The 21,622-nt window shown below is 33.2% G+C and overlaps 1 protein-coding gene across 3 annotated transcripts in view; it reads left to right on the top strand.

Moving 5' to 3' along the window:
• LOC145685984 (32 kDa beta-galactoside-binding lectin-like) overlaps positions 1–21,622 on the top strand; it is a 200,589-nt gene that overhangs the window by 119,539 nt on the left and 59,428 nt on the right. For 2 of the 3 annotated variants that reach the window (XM_081758789.1, XM_081758790.1), the window contains exons 4-6: positions 6,612–6,836; positions 11,808–11,896; positions 13,658–21,622. The exon at positions 13,658–21,622 is cut by the window's right edge and continues 51,177 nt beyond it. In XM_081758789.1, coding sequence (XP_081614915.1) covers positions 6,612–6,836; positions 11,808–11,896; positions 13,658–13,982 — 639 coding nt within the window. In that variant the 3' untranslated portion in view covers positions 13,983–21,622. The remainder of the gene's footprint in view (positions 1–6,611; positions 6,837–11,807; positions 11,897–13,657) is intronic. The other variant, XM_081758791.1, reaches the window with a different exon arrangement.

Here is a 21,622-nt window from a genome sequence, read left to right as displayed (position 1 = left end):
ATGATGCGATGGGTCGCTGGTTCGATCCAAGGTTATGTAAGATTGTGGGTCATTTCTGTGGATTTTCTAGCTTTCCCGTTTCCTTCTACATTCTCATTTCTCTAAATCTTTTATAATCATTCACTTTTATTAATACTCTTCTTTAGCACACGTGGGGCGTAAAACTAAAAAAAATTCATTTTTCATTTGGAATTAAAGAAATTTTGTACTTTTTTAAAACAACTTTTGTATGCTTAAAACGATTTTTGTATTATTTAGTTTATACATTTTAGAAGTAAATATTATTTCTTCATTTTAAACTTGCTCACTATATTAATTTTTTGTGGTGAACGAACTCAAATTAAAACACACCATAGATAGACCTTTAAACAATACAGTTCCACATAGCGCGGACAGTTTCTGTAACTAAAATTTAATTAACAGTGTTATGCAAGGTATGCCTGTATATTGAGGTATATGCTAGGTATTCCTATATTCCTTGTACTTTCATTCGCATATATGCATTTTTTTAAAAAAAAAAATCGTGTTAAAACGTTCTCAAGCTATTTCATAACTCGACGGGGTAAAAGTGGATCTGACGCATTGGTCACGCCGATCCCTGTGCCTATCTTTGTAATTTTTTAGGAGGTGGAGGAACGCCATAGATATTTTGGGAAGTGGAGGAACTGCATCCTTCGCGTTACTCGTCACTTTTACCCCTGATCTGAACCCTCTTTTATCATATCCTCTTGCCTGCGACCTCCATAAGTAGTTTCCGGTTTCTAACAAACAAGTTTTAGATTATTGCCGGCCATCGCTTACAGTTATAAGATGTATTTTTCTTGTATTTCAATATGCAGTTTTCCACCAGTTTCATTCCACTTTTATTCCAATTGTTTTTTTTTAAATCTACTTTTTAAAATTTAGTTAAATAGTCTTTGTTGTATTTGACACGTATGGAAATTAAAATGTCTGTCAAATACAACATTTAAACGAACAAAAGGCATAGATACATCTTTCAAGTTTAAAAGGACACTGTTAAAGGTTGAAAGAAGAAGATATACACAAATGTAATTGCTCTACTTTGTCTCAATACAGAATAAACTCTCGGAGGAAGAATTGAAATGAAACTAAGCCTTTAGCGTCTTCTGGTTACATTTTTTAAGCTAATGGAGACGGAAATTAAATGAATGATTCCTGTTCAAGTTAAGAGAGTGTGAAAATGGGGAAAAATGGAACTTTGATCCAGAATAGGTGCAAAACCAATGTGCATAAAACGGTGATGTCAGGCTATCTCAGTTATTGCCATTATTTCAACTCCTGATATATATACACCATTGAAACTGACTCCTCCTTTTAACTTCCAAATTAATTAGCAGAAACAGCTAAAATTTTGTACCAAGCAAATATCAGAAGGGGGAAAAGTTTGACATACCCTACAGTATTACCAGGTTAACAGGGTTGCCATCTCAATATAAAATTTTATTTTTTATAAATGGCACTACGTCAAGTTATTACATGTTTCAAATCTACCTGTAGAATGAAACATTAAAATACCACACTTTTTATTCAGTGTTCCCAATTAAGGATGCTATAGTATCACAAATATCTAAATTTTGGGAGGCTCGACCTGTAATAGTAATAAAGCAACTTGGGTGAACTAGGTGGTGCATGTTTAAAGTAACTTAGCGTCGGACATAATATGATACATTTCGGACAAATAGGAACAAAGTCACAAGAAACTGAAAATATATTATTTTTAAACAGATTTTATTTCGAAAAAATGCTAAAATAAGTATCATATCCAACAAAGAAGTTAGGTGGTTTCAAGTGATAAAGTAATAATATTGCCATTTACAGCAATTTGATTTCTCAAACCGTTCCTGAGATAAGATTTTTTTTCATACATTTGTATTTTCTAACGTCCAATTATATTAAAATAGTTAACTCTTACGAAACACTGACATATTTCAAAATACAAATAGTTGTCGAACTTGGGTTATTTTTATTAGTAAATAAGAACAAGTTAGTAGATATACCCTTCGAATATACGAAATTATAATTTAATATCGAGATTTCATCTCACTTCATTATGAAAAATTCTTCTTTAAGTTGTGTTGTGTGTGGTTGCATAACTCGTGAACTTAATATTGGTTATTAGATTATGGTGACAAGCTATTTTTAGCCATTTTCGATTACTAACAGAGAAATGAATTTATTTTTAAATGATGTCTACATAAATGTTGTCATTTATGTTTAATTAGTACTTAAAAGTGTCTCTCCGCACCCCAACTTCCTGTATGAAATTCGATGTTCTTTTACAAGGATTCTGAAACATGGATATTTAGATAGAAAGTATACTACCTCCTGTGTAATCCCTTAACCTTATTTGCTAGGTTCCATAGTTTTCGAGCTATGGAGCTTTATTGTTTATTTTCCGTCGTTTTCGGTAGCCTATAACTTCAGGAGGAGGTCTTTTCCACTCTCTGTATATTATACTTTTTTTCTTCGTCTTTTGAGGTCTCCTTCCTTAAATAAAAAAGCAGGTCCGCAACTCTGAAGTAATTGGGAACCACTGTTATAAGAGTTGTAAGTTTTACTTTCTTCAAAACGCTTTAGTTTGATAAAGTGCTTAGATAAGTATCACTTTCCAATAAACGTAAATATCATAATGCCGTTTATAACAGTTTGGTATCTAACCCGTTCCGGAGTTAAGAAAAATAAAGGTAGAGATTGCTGTTTTGCTTAAAATAACATGGTTGTGGGAAATTGTAAAATATGTTACTTTTGTTTGTTTCTATAACATTATGGCAATAGTTGTTAATAGCTGCAACTAAAAGATCTCGAAATCACATAATTTTAAACAATGCTGCACACTTTATCAATGTTCATCATATCTCCAGAACGAGTTGGGATATCAAATTGCTGTAAACGGTATTATGATTTTGACCCTTATTGAAAACCATGTATGTGATTTGATCCAATACTTATTTCGCATTTTTTCGAAATTAAATCTTTTGAAGGAAGCTAAATTTGCAGTCTCTCGAAACTTGCTTTCTACTTGTTAGAAATTATTCATTGTAGCTTAGGGGCCGCGGTGGCTCAGTGGTAGAGCGTTCACCTCTGGTGCTTGCGGTCCCGGGTTCGATTCCAGCCCCCGTCAAGTGAACTTTGTGGTAGACAACCACCGTGTGCGAGGGTTTCCACGGGGTTCTCCCGTTTCCAACCATTTTCTTCATTCCACCATTTCATTCATTACTCATCATCACCGACTGTCTCCTTTAGCCTAACCGGCATAACGTGGGACATAAAACTCAAAGATTTGATTTTATTTCATTTCATTGTAGTTTTCGAAAATTCAAGATTGCTAATAAACTCCAACTAATTTTAAGAATATATGTATATATACTCTTAAAATATATATATTGTTAGAATACAACATATCCATTGGTGTCATTTACCTGGTTTGGTGGAACAGGTTGTTAAAATTTCTCAGGTTCTCAAAACCAGTTGTTAAAAGTATTTTTCACATATCGAACCAGTATTCACGAAAAGAAGTTAATTATCTCGGGCTATTTTGAAAATCAATACACAAAATATCAATATAAAGATGCTATATGACTTAATCCTAGTCACTATTACTCTTTAAATCGGAATAAATAAATAAATAAATAAATAAATAATATAGTAATAATATTAATACTGAGTCAACTTACTATACACTAATCATAGAACCTGTTGTTAAATGGTTTGTATGATACCACTGGTCATAATCATAGTTGCAGTATTAGGCACAAGGTAGTTTTGATGTGGATTGACGATTGACACATCCGTCTCACTTGCGTTGTTACTATTGTAGAGGCCTCCAAAGTTTGAATATTTTCGAGTGTTTGTGATACTATGGGCTGTAACACTGAATAATTGTAGCATTGTAAGTTTTCGTTGAATAACTATGTAGATTTAAAATATGTATTAGCTTGACGTAGTACCATTTTTAAAAAATACATATAACTTTATGTTAGATTGGTTTACATGTTTATGTTAATCTTGTCCTACTGAAGAATATGTCAAATCAATGGTCCCCTGCCAATATTTGCATGTTACAAAATGTCATTGACTTTTATTAAATTAGTTGAAAATTTACAAGGGCGTCTTAAGATAGATTGTCCACTTGTACTATATAATGGGTATGTTCATTCATAACTTCAACATAAATGAACTGATTTTGATAAAAGAGTGTGCTTATCTGGTTATTCTGTTATTCAAACCATTTAACGACAGATTCTATTATCACTATATATTAATTGTACGTAGTATCAATATTATTACTATATTTTTTATTTATTTATTTCGTAATACTCCAAAGTAGGATGCGTTAAAATATCAAATAATACTTTCTATAAAGTAGATACTTTCAAATATCCAGGTTCAATATTAACAAACCAAAACTATATTCATGAAGAAATTAAATGTCGACTAAAAGCAGGGAATTCGTGTTATTATTTAGTTCAAAATCTTTTGTCGTCGCGAATTCTGTCAAAGAATTTGAAGCTTAAAATATATAAAACGATAATAATGTCTGTTGTTCTGTATTGTTATGAAATATGGTCGCTTACTCTGAGTGAAGAACGTAAACTTAAAATATTTGAGAACAAGATTCTAAAACTAATATTTGGACCCAAGAGAAACGGGAACGGGTAAACTTTATAACGAGGAACTACATAATTTATATCGTTTACCAAACATTGTTAGGGTCATCAAATCTGGTAGCCTCAGGTGGGCCGGTCGTGTAGCCGGAATGTAAAAAAAGTAAGAATGCTTTCAAAGTTTTAACTGGAAGTCCAATCGGAAAATGACCATCAGGAAGACGTAGGCGCAGATGAGAAGGCAATATTAAGATGGATTTCTCAGAAATAGGAATAAAAAGTAGAAACTAGATCCAGTTGGCTAAGGATAGAAGTCAGTGGGGAGCTTTTGTGAATGCGGCATTGAACCTCCGGGCTCCGTAGGCCGTAGTGCTAGTTAGTTTATTTATTCCAATTTAAAAAATAACAACAACTAGCATTAAGTCATAGCATCTTTATATTGATATTTTGTGTTTTGATTTTCAAAAATTGCCATACAGAATTAACTTCGTTTCGTAAGTACTGGATCTAGAGGTAAAAAGAGTCTTTTAACAACTGCTATTCACCCCTACAGTTCTGAATTTTAATGAATAACTTAAAAACAATGAAGAATATAAAAAATAAAGAAAGTAAGCCAGCTAGTAATTACAAAATGCTATTAAATAAACTAATAACCGACTTCAGACCATTTTTTATAGACTATAAATTTGAGTAGGCGGCTTTTGACGTCATAGTTGTTGAGCGCTCAAATTTTGACGCTATACGAAGGTCTTGAAACCAATTATTAGTTGATGTAACAGCGATTTAAAGACGCTATCTGGCTTACTCCCTGTATTTTTGATATTATTCATTATCTTTTAAGTTATACACTAAAATTCAAAAAATACACTAAGTTGAGCGCAGCGAAGAGCTTTAATCCTTTAGAATTAGACCAATAAAGCAATTATGATTTCTCCGATCGCGTTCAACCTGGGCTATCAGAACTATTTTCACCACCATTTATATAGTCCTATTTGGATATAGTAAAAAATGAACTTGAAAATTGATAAATTGAAGGATGAGGATCGTGAGATTGGAGAATATGATGATCGAGTGAATATTATATGAGGGAGAGGAAAATGTAATTATATTATTTATTTTCGTCCTTTTCTCATACTTTTTACAGATATCAATAACTTTAAGATAAGCCTATACAAACAGGGCACTGAAAGTATATATATATATAATGGTTTGCAGTGATCTTTTATCTTACTAGTTGCTATTATTCTTAACATTACTTTCTGTATTGTAAAAAGTACTTGACTTTGCATATATTTCCCCAAAATTTAATGCCATGTGTTAAATTAGACTAGAATAATACAAAGTAAATTTCTTATAGAGTATAATCTATTAACACATTTTAAGTACTGTAATTGTTAAATAAACGTAATTTAATTTTTTGCAAAGCTTAGCTATATATTCATCCCAGGAGATATTGTTAGTTACAATATTGTGTGTATAAATTCCGTGCTTTTAATGGGCTACCAAATTGACTTTCTTTTTTTTTTTTTTAACATAAACATTGATGTTCTTTCCAATAATAGATTAATAAATCTACGAGCTCTGTCAACAATAGAATAATGTAAACTCTTCGAATTTTCTCCACATGAAGAGTATATATATATATATATATATATATATATATATATAGCAGATGTTTGTTTTCATAATATTCGCTCAAAAGAGTATTAAAATCTCGAAACTCCCCGTTGCGTACACCACTGAATACAGTATTTGTAAAATTTGTTTATGTTACTACCTTTTTACTTACCAGTGGATACATAGTACTGAAGAGTTTTTATGTTTAACTTTGGCTAACTTAATGAGGACAGTCGGTTAGAAGAGAATTTGACTCTGTGTAGTGTCGGAATTCTCTTGAATAGGATACGAAAAGACGCTCAAGAATTTATTTCGCTTGCTTTGTGTAAAGCGATATACAAAAGTAAAAATGTATATCTTCTCTTTCAGGTAGCAGTGAATGGGAGGCACTTTTGTTCATTTGCATACCGTGTTCCATTGTACAAAATAGTCTCTCTTCATGTACAAGGCGATATTCAGTTGCTTCAAATTGAACACCGATGTGTAGATGTTTACCCTCTTCCAGGCTCAGCGAGCACGGGAATCACCATTCCAGTTCCTACTCTGTCATGTCCTACGAATCTGGATTCTTTTTGTCAACATATTACTGAACCTGTAAGTACCTTTACAGTTCTGCTTAATGAATGTAGAAGTATTTGGAAAGGGGGCGGGAGAAGAGAGGAAAGAAAAAGAACTAGTAAGTAGTAGTTTCGGACCTATTAAAAGGTACAATAGTTATGTTTATGTATTCTGTTCTGCAGTGGTGTTCTTATTTCATCCAAATTTTTAGAACCGAAACATAGTCCATTCTCAGAATGTGGATAAAGTAAATTAGTTTCGCATGTTCTATAACAAATATTAAGAAGATTTTCTTTGATAAAACTTGGCTTTTTAATTTATGTTAATAAGTACCTTATTCGTTTCACAACGTAAAAAAAATAGAAAAACGTGACTGATGAATTACTGTATACCTTTCTTCGAAATATGTTGATTCGAATTTTGCTTAGTTTGGAAAGGTTAATTTTCAGATTGTTGCCATAACTAACAATTCCTTGTGTAATGAATTGAAACGTCAACAGAACATCTAGTGTTACGCTTAAAGAAAGTGAATAAAACCTAGGTCTCTTGCTATCTTATGAAGTCATAAATGTACCGTGTCCTGCGAAAACGAACTAAGCGCCACTTTCATACTTTTGAGAAAATTACGTATAAAGGTTGATGTCTAGCATTAAAGTAGCCGTAATCAAAAGTGAAATTATGTTTCTTTTTTTGAAAATTTGTTGGTTTTCCTCTCTTTTCGATTATGCAAAACGTTCTAATGCTTATCAGGAACCAATCGTCGCATTTACGTGGATTTTCAGTTTGGCGCTTAGTTCACTTTTGCATAACACGGTACAAATATTAACAAGCTACTTAACATACAACAATTTTAAGTTTTCTGGATTTTATGTATTATTCATCAGAAATAACAAATTATCGCATGTGTCAAATCAAATATTGAAATATGGAGATATTGGAGATATGTGTGGCGACACGTATAAGTTTTCTCTTTTGAAGATGATATAAAGAGAAGAAGAAATAGAGGCTTTTTCTTTGGTTTATATGAAGTTCCCAAAACTCATGATTTGTTGTGCTTTTATGTAGGCCTAATTCAATTCATTGCATAACCAGATCATATACATGCTATTGAAATTGTCAAGTTGTAAGCATAATTAATTGCTTCAATAAAAATTACGAATAACTCTTCAATAGACTTGCCAACTGGCCGGTATTTTTGTCGGACTCTCTAATTTGTTTCAGAATTTAAAATACAATTATTCTTCATCTATTTTGGGGATTATGAACGGGTGCCAGTAATTTTACTTTTCAGAGTTGGTAACTCTACTCATCAATAGTATAGAACAGTTCTTTTTATAATACTTTTCTCACTTTTTTTTTATTACAGTGGGTAACATATTGTGTAAATTCTTACTCGTATGTGTCACAGCTTTTTGATACATGTTGCTTCTATATTGAGCAATGAGAAAATCATCATCTCTACACGTATCTCTTCGCCATAAATCAAATATGTAGGCCTATAGCTTTATTTGTATATCTTGAATATACGCGTATAAGCTTTCGTTAAAAAGCAGATTAAAACAACAAAATAGTTTATTCAGCAGTAGAGAAAGAATTTGCTTTTAGCCAGTTTCTCAATATATAAATTGCATTTTTCAGTACAACATATTCCTATTAAATGAGTATTGAATAAAATGTTTTACAAAAATGCTTTTATGTACTACAGTGAAAGATCAAGCGAAATATTCCAACATTTCACGATGCACTAGAAATAATTTCTATCTAGCATCTCTATTAGATAGTAGAACATGATATGGCGTTTCAGGTCGTTGTATGCATTTAAAAATTTATTCTTCCTTCTTAGCCATACGTCAATACACATAATAGTCTAGTGAAGCTATCAAGTTTTTAAGAACCACACCACTGTACAGTTCTCCTGCAGTTAAATCAGATGTTCTCATTGAAAGAGCTTACAGGAGACAATGTAACCTTTAACCACGTATGACCTGTTGTTTCTTTTTGTTTCCTTTCTGTGTTACAGTTGTTTATTTTTATCAAACCGTGTACAAGTTACTCGATTTCATCCATATTTGTAACTGTATTCAACAGTCGTTTTCCTATTAATCTGTAATACGTCTATTACAGATTCACACATAAATGTTAAAAGACAAGTAAACAAACAAACAAGTAAAGTAAAGAAACTTAATGCCTGCATTTGGGCGAGTCATCAAAAAACGCGAAGTACATTAGATTTTCCTCGCTCTCGACCAAAACAATACATCATAATCATAGATATTCTGCCCTTATTGGCAGGTCACTTGCCGCAGCTGAGAAGCTTCCATGCTCCACGGTCCTTCGCTAACCTCTTCGTGTTCACGTATGATCTTTCTGTTTTCATATCATCCATTAAATGTAGTCTCATTCGCCCTCTCCCTCTCTTTCTTCCTCTAGGACACCCCTCATAATACAATTTCTTCTTAGGCAATGGCCCAACCAGTTTCTCTTCCTCTTCTTAATAATATCTAGAAGTGTTCTTTTCTCCCCCGCCATTTCTAACACACTCTCATTCGTTTTCCGCTTGACCCAACGAATTCTTTCCATTCTTCTCCTCACCCAAATTTCGAAGGCTTCCAGTCGTTTTTCATCACTTTTACGTAATATCCATGTTTCCGCCCCATACAGTACAACACTCCACACGAAGCACTTTATGAGTCTTTTTCTCAACTCTTTATTCAAGGTCCTACAAAACAGACTTTTCTTCCTCCTAAAGGCTTCTTTCGCCATTCTTATCCTTGCTTTTATTTCACGTTCGCACTTCATGTCATTACTACGAATACTACCTAGATATCGAAAACTATTCACTTGTTCTATTTTCTCCCCTCCCACTTTTATATTTGACACAGACCGCTTCGTTCCAATCACCATGGCTTTTGTCTTTCTAACATTTATTTTCATACAATACAAGTAGTTCAAAATTCTCACAATAATATAGAAAACAAAAATGAAAGAAGTGTGGCCAACTCATAATAATTAAATCGGTTTACTTTTATTGTAGATTTTCGGAACAACTAAATATATTAGAACCTCCAAAGTTACAAGTCCTCGGAGTCTGTCTGTTTAGGCATCTGAGAGATGTTCAGCAATTACAATCTAGGAATTAAGAAATTAATGGGTAAAAGAGTAAAGCAGAAAGTATTTCTTTTAATCTTTAAAAATCATCTTACATATATCATTTCATGTGAAAGAGAGGGAAATAAAAGAAACAATAACAACCGAAATAATGAATAATGCGAAATTGTGCAAAATCTTAATTTCTTACAACACTCCTCACAGATGTTAAACTTCATTCTTATATCGTGAATAAGGCTGTAGAGTATTGTCGGAAATATTCAAGAAATAATTTCTCCGAACAGAGAATATAAGTAAGACTGATTTTACTGCCTTTGTATCTTTAGTGTCTATCTGTTCACTTTTATTGATCAGTTGAATTTCACCAAACTGCGAAACAAGTAACTCAGTTTAATCTTGATAAGCAGGCTACAATTTTAGCAGATTCAAATCAATAAATAAATAATAATAATAAAAACCGAGCTTGAAGTGAATTGAGTACTTTCTGGAAAGTTCTTCTAATTGCAGTTAATATACATGTATTACTGTTTCTAATTTCGCTTTTATCTTCATTTGTCTTTTTCACCCTCTGAATGTGCATTTAAAAAATGATTAATATAGCCGAAATTGATTGATCATTTTCAAGCATATATAAAGTTCAGAAAACCAATTTGGTAATTTTATACAATATAGGCATCTCGTCAGACCATCTCTTCTGTTATTTTGCCCTTTCTCTTTCTCTATGATATGAAAGATTATCTCAAGAGACTGCTGCGCTTTACAATTCGTAACAATCTTTATATTTGTACAATCTTTTAAGTTAGTGGATGAATATGTTGAACCGTTGGGTGCCTCACTGGGAAATGTACCCACCCAGTACTAAGAATGATTAAGAGTCTTCATCCCGGCGAAATTAAAATACCGCTAATTTTACAGTAATTATGTGATATCTTCAAATAGATAAAAGATAATTGAAATATGGAACAAGAGCGCCCTATACAATATTATTTTGCGTGAGGTACCGTTATCACAAGTCACCTAGTGGCTTTCCCTTTTCAGCTGTTTACAAAAGCGAAAATAAATGCCGATTTTCAAAATGGCTCGAAATCGAAAGCAGATAAGTGAGTCGTGATAACGGTTTCTCATGTAAAATAATATTGCCTAGGGCGCACTTGTTCCACATTTCGATTATCTTTTATCTATTTGAAGATATTACATAATTTCTGTAAAATTAGCGGTATTTTAATTTCGCCGGGATGAAGACTCTTTAACAACCCGATATTTATTCAATCCCATATAAATGTAGTCTAACGTATATTGAGAAAACGGGACGTAAATTAAGATTAGACGTGACGAACATTCAAGATATATATGATTAAGCCAATCAGGAAAGTCAACATGAGCACAACATGCATGAGAAGAAAATCATAAAATTTTGTTTGAAAGTTGGTCCGTTATTAACAGAATTTCCGTTGAATATAAAAGGCTATTAAGAGAAGCAATAGAAATAAAATTAATAGTTAGGACTATCAATAGACAAGAAAATTTAAAAATAAATTAAATTTGGAACAAGTCATTACAACGAAAAACAAAGTAAAACAAATACTAATTAAAGGAACGATTAATTTTATAAATTAGAACTAAGCTGTAAGTTGTTACATATTAAAAAATCGAGTTATAACAATGTAACAAAATTACACCAAAAATTATGATACAACAGTTAGCAAACGTTCTTCAGCAACTTTCTTGATAAAGGCAAGCAGTTGCCTTTGAAACATCACTTCGAACAAAGTAAAACATGGGTGGAATAAGAAAGGTTTTATTTATAAACATCTCCGTGAAAATTATATGAAATATATAGATGTAATTAATATTTATGAATATCACGTATGGAAAAGAATAATATAATTGTCTTTATAGCAAGTGCCTTTCGTTGGCGACCTTCCAAATGGTCTGGAAGTTGGACGTCGCATTTTAATTTTAGGAAGACTGAAAATCCTGCCGTATTGGTAAGTAAAAATGCTTAAAATCAATATTCATCTTAGTTTATATATTTTTAATTCGTTTGTAGCATATAAGACAAAGAAGTAAATGAAGTAATATAAATCATGGCAATTTCAGATGAAAAACACAGGAATAGGAAGAAATGGAATTATTTTTGTTAAATAATTAGTTACTAAAACATTGAGACTCAAACTATTTTCTGTTAGTTCTCAGAGACCACTGAAATATAATAAGACATAAGTTGTATAAGTTCAGTTTTATTTTGAAATGCTGGATGATATAGGTAGAGATTATGTAAAAGAAAAAGTATATAGTAATAATTCGATGTTGGTCTATACGTTGCACATCATTGCATATTTTCCACGGATGTTATAAAATAGAGAATCTGCCCATACAACAAAATTGTGAAGCCATACGTCACAGTTTCGCCACACCTACTGTGCCCCCTCCGCGCCACTAAGATCGCAATGTTTGGAGCCAACAATCATAGCGGAAACTAAAGTAGCCAATCAGATGGGACGGCTCAGACGATGCTCAGTTTTTTTGGGGGGGGCTTCATTGAGTTCATAGGATGAAGATACGTATGGGCAGATCCTCTATTTTATAACATCGTTGATATTTTCATCTATAATTTGATTTATAACGTAAACTAGCATTGAAGTATTTTTGTGTTTGTTTATTTACAAGAAAATTCCTTTCTTTTTCTCTTTAAGTTAAACACTCCTCTAAATCATTTGATAGAGCAGCCGTGGTCTGCGGAACCTAAGGTCCGTGAAACAAATTAAGGGAGTTCATGACATTTATATCTCATAATTTATAAAGAATAAATAATGCCTTGGATGCTCTGTATATATGTACTGTATGTTGCATGCTTGTAACATAAATAAGGGATTGTAATTTAATTGTAGTTTATATTGATACCTACCTCTTAAATACTGCTATTGACCAAATACTACTACTACAGTATCTCGTACAAAGGTGCGAGATCCGAAACCTGTCTTAAAAGTTAAAAGGGGTACGCAACTCTGAAGCAATTGCAGAACACAATAATACATGAGCTTACTATAGGGTTCGAAAATAGGCATATACCAAAATAAAACAATCTAATCTATTGCTGGTCAAAACAGATATTTCGGAGAAATGAACTGTACAAATGGAATAATGTACATGAACTATTGTCATATATATATCTGTGTTGTTCTATGAAAATTTAATAAAAACAACAAAGCAAGTAAATTATATATAAGTTGTATTGAATCAATTGTCATTATTAGGATCAAGATTTATGTACAATTTAAAATTGCACATGGACATGAGGAATATAGGAAATGCAAATATTTGACATGAGGAATATAAAGTATAAAATTAGTGGATTGCACATTTGTAATCACTTCTAATATACAATTATTCTGAAAATATTACCTAAAGTGTATAATTTTGTAAGAACCACACATCATGAGCGAGAAACAAATCTGTGTAATATTTGTGTTGTATATGTATGTGTGGAATATATATCTGTATAATATATCTATCAGACGCAAATTTCTGAGATTACCTTACAATAAGTATCTTGTTTCAAACCAGTCTAAAAATTTAGAGAGACTCAATGTCGAAAGTAATTTTAGATAGCGATGAACCTAATAGGCATAATTCTTCCTAGAGGGAGTAATATATTCAATGTTCTTTGAACAGTGTATCAATGAGATTCCATCAAAATTTCTTCTAGTTACTTTAACAGAACTGAATGTGCCTATAATTCTTTTCAGCTTCTATGTAAATCTTCAACAAGGCAAGCAGCTGTATCCTCATCCGACAGTGGCCCTTCATTTCAACCCTCGATTCAGAGAAGGCCATGTAATAGTAAGAAATGCCTGGATTAAAGGAAGCTGGGGCAGCGAAGAGCGCGGTGGAGATTGTCCATTTATACCAGGCAAGGAGTTCGTATTACAAATAGTATGTAATGATGGTTACTATGAGATTCAAGTAAATGATAAAGCGTTTACTACTTTCAAACATCGGATAGAACCAGAAGTAGTAGATACTATTCTTATACAAGGTGATGTTGTAGTGAAAGATATTTATATTAGGTAACGTAAAGATATCTAAGAGAACAAAGCTTATGTTCAAAGTCTATGCTGCCATTTTTCCTCCTCTTCCTGCTACGTGTTCTGCTCAAGATACCTAGTAAGTACAATGTGAGATTGTGTGTTAAGAGTGACGTGTTATGTGTGATGCATTCAACGTGCCACGAGTTTATTCACTGTACAGATATGCTACAGTCTTGACGCAAGCTATTCTTTTTTCTTAAAAGTAATAATTAAATTAACTATTAAATAAGAGTCTAGTCTAAGTTATTTATTAAGTATTTAATTTTTAAAGCAATAATATTTGACATTCATTTTTATGTACTCTAGTAAAAATCCTGCTGGTATATTGGTATACACCAGCTACACAGAAAAGGTTTGATTAAATGGATACATACTTTAAAAGCATTGACAATTACAAGAAATTTTCAACATTTTTGCAAATGTTATATAGCTATAGTATTTCATATACGTATGTTGCTTGAAGAAAAAAATATTTTTATATTACCAAAAGATTAGATTTGTTAATCTAGTAAGTGAACCTGCAAATCTCGTGAAGATTTTGCAAATTGAGATTATTTGGAGGTAGTCAATATAGTTGCAATGTGTTAGCATAATATAATTTATTACACTCATGAAAAGTGCTTGCGAATTTAGTCAATCCGCAGAGCATGAACACAAAGTATTGTAACATAATTATAGCGTATTTAAAGAAGAATAATGCTTTTATTATTAGGTATGCTTCAAGATATTGCCAACTAAAATTATATATAAAATTATATATATATCAAGTGTTATAAGCAAGTTTGCGGGAAAATAATATCTGTAGTGGGAAGGAAATGTTTAAGATAAAAGAAAGTCCAGTTTCGAAAGAACATGACCGTTAAATGTATTTTAGAAGCAGATATATGTTCATGCATTCTTTTACTAAACGGTTTGTTAGCTTTACAAAAAGAAAACAATCATATAAACCTTCACTACGCTTTTCCCATGTTTTTTTTAAATTTTAGTGAATAAAGATAACAAATCATTTCAAAAAGTCAGAAAACGAGACAAATAGAATTAACATAATACTTGATTTATTGAACTGATAACAAATTTCTTATATAAGCTAGAAATTTGGGTGCACAATTTTTGATGCCATATTTGTTGCTCATTCAAATTTCTGCCCTACTTAAATCTTAAAAGCAACGATTAATTCATTCAATATCATTTTACAAGTATTAAATTATTCACTTTTCAAATTATCTTTTTTTAGCGAGTTAGATCCAAAATACAGGTGAGGAGCGCAGTAACAACTTCGTTGTATTCCAATGTGTAACAACCCTAACAACATTCGAATATTACTGTGACGAATTTTATAGTCATATTTGTCCAATTTTTTTTCTTCGCCAGCGCAACAAACGCGAGCTAGGATCCTTCACACTTAGGAAGAGAACGGTGATGCGATAATATGGTCGTTTTCCGACCGTATATATAGGGTCTAAAATTTTTGCAAGCCCAGACAACTGGCAAAAGCTCCTTTTCAGAAGTGCTAAAATTCTTTTCTGGTTTATTTAAAGTACGCAACGCTTAAGATATCGGTCGATCATTGCTAATTTCACCTTGTGACAAAATAGCCCCCATTGGCGCCCCACTGGCATCACAACTAATCAGAAAGGCTTTTGTAAAATCAGGGTATGCTAATACAGAATAAGACGTTATCTTCGTTTTTAGCATTTCAAATGCTACATCTTCTTTTTCAATCTACTGAAGTCATATTCTTGCAACATCACTGAAACTGCGAATCGACGCACAAACTGCTTCCACAGTCGAAAACCATTTACATCAAGTAGTTCTAACTGACCTGTGAGTCCCTTTGGTATCATACGTAATGTCATTTCTATCCCATCTGGTGTGACATCCCGCAGAGTCCGCTCACAGTTTTGGGTCCACAAATCTAACAGAAGTACACTATTGTTTGTATGAGGAAATTACACTTCTGCACTAACAGACGAAAGTATTCTTTTGTAAACTTGCCTGTGACGCCACTATATACACATTTGCAGGACGGAACATAGTTTCCTTTACACAGGGACCAAATTGCCCACTGGGTTCCTGTACGACTATGAATAAAGGTGAGAGTAACTCACCGTTTGCAGAGATGATCGGTTGAATGATGTAGCTGTGTATTGTTGAACTTTCAGATTGTACAGCTACGTCAACAGGTTTTGAACCACGTAAAGCCAAACTACAACCACTGTGCATCTCCAACTGAAAATCCACTTTGGTTTGAATTGAACACCTGATCAGTACCAACGGCATCAGTGTCATTCTATACAAGTTGAATGAAGTTGTGGATGTGTGGTGTTTCACCTGGGGTGTGTCCAATTCGTGATTGTGGTATAAGTTTGTTCATTTTACGTGAAACAATATTGTGCGCCTGCTTAAATGCCCAACAACCACGTTTTTGAGGCCGTAAATGAAGTAAGATTATGCTCTGACTTGCTTGGAGAGCCCACCGCTGTAAATCTAGGTCATGCACTCTTAAATGTGCACCTACCGCAGTTTGAAAGTTCTGAAACACGACATGCGACACCTCACTCAATTTGTCTTTGCCTGTTCCTCTGGACGAGACTTGCTTTTCTCAACGGTACGACTGTTACTCTCCTGTAGCGTCGCATAACGGACTGTAACGACAATCTCTCTCGTTTCCTACTCTTGCAGAATTCAACTGCTTTTCTCGCGTATTCCAAGTCCACAGACGCACCACTCATATCACGGCAAGTCCCCGATGCTCTCCTCGCAAATATTCCTCGTAAGTTTCATCCACGTCTCCAGAGTCAGTGATGACATTTGATTTCCTCATCCATATCGAAGTGTACAGTAACGTCTTCTTTGTACTTGCGTGGCTCCATCTGCTGCACCACTGATCAGTTTCCGGAGGTAATTTGTAAGGCGTGTGTCTGCCCTGTTTAGAGGTGGTTCTGGAATGTCTGTAATAACAGAATAGGCTACGTAGACGGATGGCATTTAATGGCTTTACACCCATTTTGGATACGGTCCTGTAGATTTGATTTTACGACCCAATAAACATAATGATAAGCATGCCTATACCGTTCAATGCACGTCATCAATGGTATATAGGTCACAAGGCCTACGATTAACACATTAACCATTGTTCACTGATAACTTATCGGCACACTCATACTTAACATATTGCTCTGATAGACGCTTTACTCTGACGTGATTATCTTTCTATTAATACGAGAGAACATTTCACTTATAACACGCTTATTATTTAATTTAATTTCTAGTATCGTGTGATGCTCTAAACACTCAAGATATTGCTTTCTAAAACAGGTACAACGATAATTCAAACTGTACTCACGATTTCCAATGTTATCTCTGACTTTGGCCAATATTTACAAGAGATCCATCTATTGTCTTTCTTAAATCTCTCCATAGTAACAATTCCAAGACAATCAGAAGTGTCCATTTATCGTGCAGGCCTTCCTAGCACTTGTTACATTGCAGACGATATAATATTCGTAATTGATTCGCCGTTTGCCAGACGTATCTTCTACTATTACAATGTTTTCCTCTCAGTGTTTCTTCCTCTATGAATTTTAAAGCGCCTAGCGAATCGACATAGTGCGTTGCTCGTTATGGCCTTGCTACAAGGTGTTATATTGCCCTATTTTCGCAGCTTAGAGGGTTGTTTACCCTCTTCAGTCACTAAGTTTGCCGATATACAAGAACACGTATGTCCTACTTTTGATTCTTTTTTCACTGCAGGAGTTTCAAGCAAATCCGCATTATGTGTTGCTAGTTATGGCCTTGCTAAATGGTGTCTGATTGCCCTATGTTCGGAGTTTAGGAATGTTTACCCCTTCATCCCCCATGTCCGCCGATATAAAAGGACAGTTGTCCTACTTTTGATTCCTTTATTCATTGCAAGAGTTTCAAGCAAATAGGAGTATGAGACTTGGAAAACCTTGCTTGTAAGTTAGACGTGTCTTCATGCTTGATCTTACATCTCCCACATCATACTGCTGATTACGATGCCTTGCTAAGGCAACTTAGTCGTTAGCCATTACCTGAGTAGCGAAACGAACGGCGTGGTGCTCCGCGTACCACAGAGGTTCCAAATACATTGCTGACTCATTTCCTGTTGTATTTGTTCTATTTCACATCCGGAAGCGAGCAGTGGTATGGGAATCATTTCTCTTACTTGTTAGCCAAAACTGGAGTGGCAAAGAAGGAGTAATAAAGCAGAACCTCTCTTCTTCCTTGCTTGTTGCTTCCACCATTCACCCAAGTGATGAGTGGAGGAATCTATAATTCTGTTCAGTTAGCGAAAGGTTTATTTACGTCAACAATGCTGGATTTGGCAGAAATGTTTTTCACTTATTTTTCTTTCTTTTCTGTATACCCTTACGGCGACTACGCAATGGGAGTAATTTGTACTTTTAGAATTCTATTGAAAAAATGCACTGTTTTATTTCTTTTGTTTTTGTTGTTTATTACACTTATTTGGGTTCTCAGGGAAAATCTTCATTTCTGGGGCACCGCTTCATATTTTCACTGTATTTTTATTATTTTTCTTAAATTGCATTGCACTGTAGTCCACTGTAATTTGCAAACGAGAGGTAGCTAATGAGATACTTCTCCCTGCATTGTTTCGTCAATAAAGATAGTTTTGCCAATGTGGTTTTTGTTTCATGGAATCTTTCTATCAAAAGATTCCTGACTTTGGCATATGGTGTTTTTCTTTATGCGACTATATATGACCATTTATTTTGATTTGAGTCCAGTGTCTGCTTTATGTGCATGATACACATGTTACAATTACGAGGTGTCGTGCAGGTATTGAAGTAACTTTGAATCATACTCATCATGGTACATACGATTGTTATAATAGGAAAGGCCCATATAATGTATACACACCATTTTGCTCTTAATTATTTACAGTATTGAAACTCAGTTTCTGAAAGTTTTGTATAATGTTGTTTAGTGCTGTCGATTAGTAAATAGTCCCTTCCGGATTGGTAAAAGTAAGACCTGATATGTATCGAAATTTGTTTTCTCAAAGGTAAGCAACGTTTACAATCTGTGACGTAGTTTATACTATTAGCATTTGTTTTTTCATTAATTTCAGAATATCTTGTACGCGGGTTCTCTTTCGTAGAAAACATCTTGTTCAGTCAGCATTTGCTGCAATAAAATCCAGTTTTGGTAGCTACCTGTTTAATGAAGAATCAAAATTACTTTACCAGTTGACACAATGAATGACATGAAGCTTACAAGTTTCAATAAAATATCAAATTCCCATCCAGATCAATTTTAAATGGTAGGCTGTTAAATCCATTTTCATAATGGAGTAACATTTTAACGTCAAAGTATTTATACCAGGAAGTTACGTAGACCTTCTAAGAAACTATGCTGCAAGCATGAGATCTTTACTTGGTCACTTAAACCAGTTCCCTAGGTTCCTTATTGACCAAGAGGAAATATGATTAAATTTTATCAGAATGCACGTAGAGTGTATTAAAATAGTCTCCAGGGTAACTGCGTTTCTAAAATACACATTTTAAAGAAAAGCCTTCTTTTTATTTAATAGAACAAATTAAATCTAATATTACATATTTAAAGAATAGACCCATTTCTATTTAGAAATGACTGAATGCCGATTTAGCCGTAGGGAAAAAGTATTGTTTCAGTGAAAGAAAGGACGTAGTTAAAATGGAATTAAAAATACGCTATAATATATATACGTTTATAGACATATAACACCTTCCATACATTTTGTGAATTTTCTCATCAATCGAAATTGAAAATTAACTTGTTATAATATCCTATCTTTTTTACTACCTTTACGTGTGAAGGGCTTTGTAGGTGTCGCCACTGTAGAAGAACCGAAGGTTCTCAAACGATAATAGAAAGTACGTAGGATCTTTTCGCGGTAAATCCCAGATAGAGAAAGCCGTATTTATAGCTGATTAAAAAATGTTGATTACAGGATTCACAAATAAAGATTGTTGTTAAGGGTCCTACTATGTCCAAACATATTTTTTCTAAAGTAATATCAGAAGTGGTGGTAATTTAAAGAGGTATTTTTACTTTGGAACAAATTTTGTTTCGTTGACAACTATAACAAACTCGATTTATTGTCTATGTCCTCTTAACTTCTATGTCCAACAATTATGTCTAAAATTATTTAATTTCATGTATTCTTTTACTTTTTCGTATGGTAAACATCTTGATGACCTCCTATTTCAATTTCATTAAATTCTTTTATTATGAGTCTTTTCTGTATCTTCGTCTAAAAGATTTCTATCAGTGATATCTGTTTAGTGCCTATATCCTATTGACAGCATGACCATTTGTATTCCTTTTTCTTTGTAAAAGATTTCTTAATGTCCATTTGTATTCCTTTTTCTTTGTAAAAGATTTCTTAATGTAGTTCTTCTAACTGAATTGTTTATGGAATTAATCTGGACGTGGAATCCTTTACCGAAGAAACCCAAGTGAGTGGTTTACAACCCGTGGTAAATGTTAATTTCCTACCTAAATGTAAGGTTAGTAAATTTTGGAAGCCAAAATAATTGCGCGTAACTCTTTATTTAGTTGCACTGTATCGAGTTTCAGCTTGGTTCAATTTTGTACTTGAACAATGGTTTTATATTTTCCTATTTCACCTTGATTTAAAATAGCTCCAACCGCTTTGAGGCTAGTATTTGTGGTTATTATAAACTATTTTGAAAAATGTGGGTATTCTGAAACAGGAGCTTTAGTTAGTTTTTCTTTCAACGTTTCAACAGCTACTTGGTAATTGTCAGACGATTGAAATTCTGCGACTTGTTTTAGGAGAGACGTTAAGGAATATGCAATTTTACCGTAATCTTGAATATATCTTTTGTAGTATCCTGTTAAACTTAAAAATCCTTTTACTTGTTTCTTATCTTTCGGGACTCAAGCCTCTATGACCTTTGAGAAAAGCTGGGGATCTGGCTTCACTCCATCAGCTATAATCACATTACATAAATAAACAACTTCTGGTTTTTAAAACTCTGATTTGTTTGTTTGTAATTGCAAGTTGTTTTTTCAAAATCTTTGAAAAATCTCTGAGTTGTTTTTCATGTTTTTCTAGTGTGTCAGAATATATTACACAGTTATCTAGAAAAGTGAAATATGAAGTACATTGTAATCTGGGTAGAACTGTATTCATCAAATTTTGAAACAGATTGCGCGTTTTTAGCCCAAAAGGCATTCTCAGATCATGAAAATGGTCTTTCTTGAAAAGGCAGTTTTCGGTCTATCTTCTTCCTTAATTAACATCTGATGATAACTGGAGCGAGACCTAAAGTTCTGAAGTGTTTTGCGTTTCCTAAGTGGTCCAAAATGTCTGCAATGTTTGGGAGCGGAAAAGAGTAGTCTATAGTCTGTTTAAAGAAAATCTATAACTACCCTACATTTCCTTTTCCAAAATCATCCATCTTTTCAGGAATAACTAACATGGGAGAGTTGAAAGAATTAGTGGATGGGATGATGATTTCATTTTCTAACATTTGTTCTACTGGTTTGTTTACTTCTCGATACATTTCTGGTAATCTGTAATTTCTTTAATTTATGACACTACTTTGCAATTCTGGTTTAAAAGGAATA

This window comes from Thermobia domestica, chromosome 5 (assembly GCF_964235325.1).
Source record: "Thermobia domestica chromosome 5, izTheDome1.hap1.1, whole genome shotgun sequence".
Lineage (NCBI taxonomy): Eukaryota > Metazoa > Arthropoda > Insecta > Zygentoma > Lepismatidae > Thermobia > Thermobia domestica.
This window is presented reverse-complemented; position numbering and strand designations above follow the sequence as displayed.